The sequence below is a fragment of the Alexandromys fortis genome, unplaced genomic scaffold (genome assembly GCF_014885135.2).
Source record: "Alexandromys fortis isolate MF-2015 unplaced genomic scaffold, M_Fortis_MF-2015_v1.1 scaffold_122, whole genome shotgun sequence".
NCBI classification, from domain to species: domain Eukaryota; kingdom Metazoa; phylum Chordata; class Mammalia; order Rodentia; family Cricetidae; genus Alexandromys; species Alexandromys fortis.
The window spans coordinates 4,320,364-4,328,290 of NW_026068004.1; the positions used below are offsets into that span (position 1 = coordinate 4,320,364).

The 7,927-nt window shown below is 41.6% G+C and overlaps 1 protein-coding gene across 1 annotated transcript; it reads left to right on the forward strand.

Annotated features, from left to right (window-relative positions):
- Window positions 1-1,697: 1,697 nt before the first annotated feature.
- Window positions 1,698-2,684, forward strand: LOC126513108 (olfactory receptor 2A12-like). Its single transcript, XM_050161259.1, has one exon. The coding sequence runs from the start codon at window positions 1,740-1,742 to the stop codon at window positions 2,682-2,684; it is 945 nt and encodes a 314-aa protein (XP_050017216.1). The 5' UTR covers window positions 1,698-1,739.
- The last annotated feature ends 5,243 nt before the right edge of the window (window positions 2,685-7,927 follow it).

A 7,927-nucleotide genomic window follows, 5' to 3' on the forward strand; every position in this document is an offset into this window, starting at 1 on the left:
TTCATGTTTCTACTCCCATCAGAGCAATTCCTGCCTTAACCATTGCCTTGCTGGTTAGCATGAGTGGTGACTATTTTGGGCAGTGTTAGGAAATTTCCTTTACATGTCTTTCCTTGAGCATGTGTTTGTAGGGATCTTTGTGTTTACATATTGTTTCAGAAATATGGTTTAAATTTGTATTGCTAGGCAATGCATCAACAGTGTTCAACATTAGGGAACACAGCCAGGCACACAGTAAAGGGATCATTTTAATTCACTCTCCCACTGGATCCAGTTACATTGTCAACACTAGATTCTGTCATTGTAGCCAGGCTGGCAGGAGTGTGGTGATGGGAGACTGAGAAGAGGAGGTGGGCGTTGGTGCTGTGCTGATCTTTTGTAGTTTCCCGATGTAATGATGCTGAGAACCTCAGCCTCCTCAGTGCTCACTGGACAGCTGCCTGTGAAATGCCCTTGAGATGTGGTTCACTGTTCTATGGGAGCATCTGCTGTTACGTTTATGTTTTTCTAATTCTCTCTATAAGTATTTTGAGTACCATTGCTTATTCTAAATTACCATTATTTTTCCCTTAAAGGAAAGTGCTCTTTAGAGAAATCTTACCTTTGCTTCCTGCAAAATAATGGATAGATGTATTTATCATGCTTGAATATAAATAAAATAATGGATGTCTTAGAGTTACTTGGAATTGAATGTTTCTGTACATAGGGAGATGGGAGTGGAAAAAGAATAAGTGACTTTCTTATTAATACTCCACGATCCATCAGCATTCCCTGGGAAGACTACAGAGTCTCCATTGTATTATACACAAACTTTTTTTTTTTTTTTTGGTTTTTTGAGACAGGGTTTCTCTGTGGTTTTGGAGCCTGTCCTGGAACTAGCTCTTGTAGACCAGGCTGGTCTCGAACTCACAGAGATCTGCCTGTCTCTGCCTCCCAAGTGCTGGGATTAAAGGTGTGTGCCACCACCGCCCGGCACAAACTTCTATCATTTCCCATAGGACTACAAGTATGAGAGCTTGTGTCTGACTGACATTAGCTCTGTCTCCTTCATCTATATGCTTACTCTCTTTTGCATATGTCTGCAGTACATGTGTGTGTGTGTATGCATGTGTGTATGTGTGTGTGTGTTGAGAGACTGACATGGTGTTCTTTCTCAACTGCTCTCACCTTATTCCTTGAGACAGGGTATCTCAGTTGAATCCAGTGCCCATGATTTCAGTAGTTAGCTATCTTATTCTGTGGATCCCACCTCTGCCTTCCAGAGGTGGAATGAGACTGTGAGACTGCACACATGTCATGCGTTATATTCTGGTTCCATGAGTTATGTGAAATGCTTTCGATATTCCTCACTCTCTTGAGACATTTTTGTCATCAGCCTCATTTGATAGGTGAAGAGACTGAGCCATTGGGAGGTTCAGTAACTTGAGAAAAATGCTTAGAACTCACATGCCAACCATTCGTTTCCTAATTAAAAAGTTTTTTAATTTCATGTGTATGTGTTTTTGCCTACATACATGCTTGTGACCATATGTGTGTCTGACCTGTACTTGTGAGAGGAGGGAGTCACTTTACCTGGAATTGGAGGCACAGATAGTTCTGAGTTGTCTGAGTCCATGGAAGAGTAGTCAGTGCTTTTAAACTTTTAGCCATCTCACCAGGATGTATCTTCCCTTTCTGCCTCTATAGCTGGCCTGTGTCAGGTGACACATAGAAGAATTGATTCTCTTACAGCCTCAACCATGTGGATGATTCCAGGGCAGAACCAAAGCTGGGTTTCTGAATTTATCCTGCTTGGCTTCTCCAGTGACCCCACGACCAACAGCATCCTCTTCGTTGCGTTTCTTCTCATCTACCTGAGCTCAGTCATGGGCAATGGACTCATCATCCTGCTGATCTGCCTGGACTCACATCTGCACACTCCCATGTACTTCTTCCTCTGCATACTCGCCATGTTGGATATGGGCTATGTCACAACCACCATGCCCCAGATGTTGATGCATCTTCTTGCTCACTCTCAGACCATCTCCTTTGCTGGATGCTGGATGCAGATGTATGTGTTTGGTGCCTTGGCTGCTACTGAGAGCATGTTGTTTGTTGTCATGGCTTATGACAGATATGTGGCCATTTGCTACCCACTGCATTATACTGTCATCCTCAACTGGGGACTGTGTATAGAGTTGGCAACTGGGTGTTTAGTCTGTGGTTTCCTGTCTGCTTTGTTACATACTTTCTTCACCATGAGTCTACCATATTGTGGGCCCAACAAAGTCAACCACTACTTTTGTGAAGGCCCTTCAGTGCGTAGTCTGGCTTGCATGGATACCCACCTCATTGAGAGGGTTGACCAGGTCTTGAGTATTCTTATGTGTCTTATTCCAATTTCTCTCATTATGACATCCTACATTCATATTGCCATGGCTATTCTCAAGATCAAATCCACCCAAGCCCGCTGCAAGGCTTTCTCTACCTGTGCCTCCCACCTGACTGTGGTCTCATTCTTCTATGGTCCAGCCTCTTACATCTACATGAGACCCAACTCCAGCTACTCCCCTGAGCGAGACAAGCAGATCTCACTCTTTTATAATACCTTCACTGCCTTGCTTAACCCCATGGTCTACAGTCTGAGGAACAAAGACATCAAAAGGGCATTTCTCAAGGTGATGGCACATGGTAGGGTGGACTAGTGAACCAGGATCCATGAGACGTTTGAGTGGATTATCACTTTTTGGTAAAGGAAAAGCATCTGGATTTAATTGTTCTGTGGAATGATCTTCTGTCCTCTCACACCCATCCTGAAGGAGGAACCTTATATCCAACATGACATCATAGATCCGAGGTAAAGGAACAGTGGACAAACTGACAATGACTCAGCTTCTCAAGAACAACCTGCTTCTCTTTCCACACATTCTCGTGGCCAAAGGAAGTAGTATGGTCCAGCCTGACAGCAGGAAGCGGGAAGTTTTTGTGTAGAGAGAAGTAATACAAGCTCTGTGGCTATGGTATAATAATATATTGACCCCTCTCCTTAGAAGGCAGCAAGCCATGTGCATTTTATAACCTGGTATAGTTCCTAGAAATCAAAAGCACACATACAAACCAACACAAAACATGCTAACTGTGGATAGCATGATAGTAGAGACAGCAGAAGCTGAGGCACTGTATGCTAAGTAGCACATCAGTGTTGTCAGAATAGAGGTGAGCTCGTAGATTATGGAACATAACCAATACAGCTCAGAGAACTAATTTCACACATAAATTCAGTGTGGTCTATGGGGAACCTGATGGCCTCTTCTGTCAAATACTGCAATGCCGGAAGTGAAGGAATCTGGGTTCTCATCAGAGCCTTCCCAACTTTTCTCCTCATAGACAGCAGCCAAGGGCATGTGCAACCATTGACTGCTGACTGCTGGCTCCCTTTCTACCATTTTCTGATGGAGGGTATGGATTGCCTCTCATTTTCAGAGAAGTTCTTAACTGACCAATCAGCAGATTCCTCTCTGATTTAGTGTCTGAACTATTCTTTCCTAAGGAGGCCCCAGGCTCCCTAGTTCTATTCTGTGGCCAGATATTTCTGGATAATGGGTACTCTACATTCATCGTTAATATTCCTTACTATTGTTTACTCTTAGAATTGTTTTTGAGAATTCTTGTAAATATGGGCTAGCCTGGAACTTTATACAATATTGAAGTTAACCTTGAACTTCCAGTTTTTCTTCCTTGTCTTCCCCAGTGCTGGGATTATAGGATGGGACACGATACCTGGGAGAATTTTTGTGTCTTTGATGATATTTGGTAAAATGCAAATCATATATTTTAAAAAAACAGAGAGTCTCCTTAAGTAGCTCTGTCTCTTCCGGAACTCACAATTTGGAACATGTTGGCATCAAACCCACAGATCCTCGAACCTCTGACCTAGTAGTGCTGGTGTTATAGGAATACTCCACTCCATGTGACCAAGCACTTTTCTCTCTTGCTGTTTTGCAGTAGAGCTGAGAAATTGTTTCGTTATTCAATGTCATGAAAATTACTCCCATGTTTTGTTTTTAAAGTTTCTTTTAGATTTTGATTTTTTCTGAATTAATTGTTTTGTATGTTATGTGGCAAGGGCCTAGTTACATTCTTCTTCATGGGGATATCTATGTGTGCAATCAGACTTTTTCTTCAAAATTTCTTCGACTGCCAGCCCTCAAACAATGACATGGAGTCTTATTATTAATTATGAAAGTTTGTCCTTTATCTTTGGCTTATTCCCCAACTACTTCTCATAACCTAAATTAACTGATTCTATTAATCTGAATTTTTCCAGGTTGCCTTTTACATCTCTTCTATCTTGTTTGTCTGGCATGTTTCACATCTTGCCGGCATATTCCTTGTGAGCCTGGATTCATCCAGAGTTCCTCTCTTTCCCCAGATATCCTGTCTATTCTCTCCTACCTAGCTATTGGTCATTCAGGTCTTACTAATCAATAAAGAGATGCCTTTCAAATAAAGTGATCAAATATTTCACAACATTTCTCCCTTTTATCTAAGTAAATGGAAAGTGTTAATTCTAACATAATAAAACTATATCAGTAAGAACAATTACTAAATAAGAATTACATTTCCTTTTTACCTAGCTTCTCTGGATTGTGGGTTAGAGTTTGGTTATCCTTTGCTTTACACATCACATGCATGCACGAGTTACATGCCATGTTTGTCTTTCTGGGTCGGAGTTACCTCACTCAGGATTTTTTTTTTTCTAGTTCCATCCATTTGTCTGCAAATTTCAAGATGCCATTGCTATTTACTGCTGAGTAGTACTCCATTGTGTAAATGCACCACATTTTCTTTATCCATTCTGAACTAGAACCCCTGAATGTGGCTAACAGTTATGTGGCTTTATCTGTTGCTGGAGGGACTTGGCAGTAGCATCCCAGGTTCTTGAACTGGCTTTTTGGAGCCCACTTCCTATATGGGGATGCCTTGCTAAGCCTTAATGTGGAGGGTAGGGGCTTGGTTCTGCCTTAAGTTGTTACACCAGACTTCGTTGACTCCCTGAGGGAGGCCTTACCCCCTCTGAGAAGTGGATGGGCATAGGAAGTGGGGAGGTGGAAGGGTGAGAGAAGGAGAGGGAGGGGAAAATGGAGTTGGTATGTAAAATGAAAAGTAAATTATTTAATCAAATATGAAAATAAAAAGTTAGGATTATTGGATAACAATATAAACAATGATATTTGATAGACTGGAAAATAAAGAGATGTACACCATTTTTAAAGAAAAGAAAGAATTACATTTACAATGTCCAATCAGTTAGTATTTGGCAAATGCAGAGAAATTATTTTCCATCCTATCATGATGAATTCAAAGTTTTATACCTAAACCACTTCTTTTTTGACTTTTATTACTAACCTATAAATATTTAGACCTTGTAATATTTTAGAAAAAAAGTGAGTTTTTATTTCTTTCAACCTCATAAACTTTACATCTCTTTTGTAAGTTTCTTTTCTGAACTTCGTAACAAAAAAATGTAGCTATAACTATCTAGTTATACAAACGTGTAATTATAGAGTCTTCAACCCCCATCAGCTACTCATGGGATAAAATTTTACCTGAGTAAACAGGGAGTACATGGCAAGAAACTTCCAAAACTATGGAGAAGACAGGGGCAGTTGGCTGCTTGGACTGTCACCTCATACTTGACTGAGCATACATTTACTGGATCTCAAAGCTGTTGTGATAAAATGTCACTGTGGACAAGTCCATGAAGGCACAAGTAGGTTATACAAGCAAATGGCCCAAGTGGTCTTCGTGGCTACTTCCCTTCCACGGGTGAGTCTGTGGTCCCCATGAGCAGTTAGCTCCCTATTGTGAATTGAGGAAGAAGAGAAAGTTAGAAAACTCATAATGGTAATACATGGTTCTATGTGACATTTCTGTCAAACCTGCACATGGCCAGCAAAGCACTGTTCCCTGTTTCTGGGATGTGATTGAAGATAGAAGTGAGGAGAAAACCATCCAGGGACAGAGGACTGTCCATGACATTTGATTTGGAAGAACAAATTTCTCCAAGGAAAGAGTCTATATTGATGAGTGCATTTTGGTCCATGGGCTGGTTACATTGGTAATGAACATCCATGGAATATAATAGTAAAATTGGATAGAAGGTGGATAGAATGATTTTGGAGAGATCTGTAACTTTCTTCAAAATGGGAAAGAATGCTAAGATGTTTGTCTCATGTGAACCCCATCAAAGGTGTCCTCAAGAGGAAAGGATATAAAGAATTAAGTGGATGGGGTGATATTCTCTGCAGACACCTGTCAGCCCCTTTCTATGGTCATCCTCTCACTGCTTGTCATGGTCCTCATCACTTCCTTCTCTAGATATAAAACCAGAACACATTTTGAAGTGCTCATCTTACCAACTGAGTATATTCTTACATGGTCCATTAATGAGGCATTGTTAGCTAGGGACCAATTAAGAAGTCCCTGGTTGTGAGAGCTATGGGCCTGCTGTCTTCTCTTTTTCTCCAAGCTCACCATCTTCTCCTTTAGGCCTGTGGGTCTACCTAGTGCAGATGAAAACCTCTATAGAGTTTGACTGTTCCTTACTGCTGACCTCTGGGGTAGTAACATGACCACCATGGAATAGGCCAGGCTCTGAATAGCAGTAGTAGTTTTTGATAGACCCCCATGTACTATCATTAGGTTGAACTCACACAATTAAACATGTGATAGACATGGCAGATTCAGTCTCACTCAAAAAGCAAGTGCCCAGACCCTGGAGTTAGTTTTATCATTTGCCAGCTGGCAGACTTTTGCCAAATCACTCTGATATTCTGGGTCTTTGTACACTGTGCAATAGGCAGGTAGGCCCATTCTTGACAATATCTTAGTGCTGCAGTCCTTTAAAAAGAGAGGGTGTGTAGTCCCTCAGGTGCATCCATGAGTTCTGTTATGTTTGCTTGCCTTTTGGAGTCTTCACTCAGAAAGGTGTATCATTCCTCCCTTACCCTAGGTTTTTGTTCACTCTTCTGTCTTTTACTTTTGCCAGATACCAAATTCGCTTTCTGTGAGACTTTGGGATTTGTCACTTTTTCAAGTTCTGTCCCCATTATGGAACTGCTTTGCTGCCATGTTGCTGAATTCCATGTCTAATGAAAATGGTCTGTGTGTATCTCTCTCCTCTTGAGCCCATCCTCAAAAATCTATAATAAAACATCTAAGACTAAACTCAACAGAGCCAGGATGACTGTTTCTATATGTGATGCTCAGTCGGTTCTTTCTGCTTCTCTATAAATGTGTTTCTTTATCAATCCTGGGGGAGAAGAAGTTCTGCCTGGACTCCACTGCCTTCCAGAGATAATCAGGATCAGCAACAGGAGTGAGAAGAGCTGAGGTTAGAGCTGTGGAACAAGGCTTAGCAATCGCACTTCAGGGACCAAGGTGCATCTGATCAGTGCTGATTGGCAATTAAAAGTGTAAATACACCCATCATGGCCAATGTCATGGTTGCAACGCATGACACTGAACAGCAGTTTCAAACCAGTGTTGTAATAGGAGTGGCAGGGCTGTGTCCCCAGCACCCCGGCCGCCTGGCTAGCTTATGCCCCGAAATAACAACACACAAATTGTATTCTTTTAAACACTGCCTGGCCCATTAGTTTCAACCTCTTAACCCATTTCTAATAATCTATGTAGCACCATGAGGTGCGCTTACCAGGAAAGATTCAGCATGTCTGACCTGGTGGTTGGCTGCATATCTGCCCTGGAGAGAGCTGCATGGCATCTGGCCCTGAGAGGAGCTGTATGACTTCTGAGCTCACTTCTTCTTCCTCCCAGCATTTTTTTATTATTTTTATTTTTTAATTTATTTATTTCTTTAATAATTAATTAAAGATTTCTGTCTCTTCCCCCCCCCCTCCCCCCCCTTTCCCCCCCCCCCCCCCCC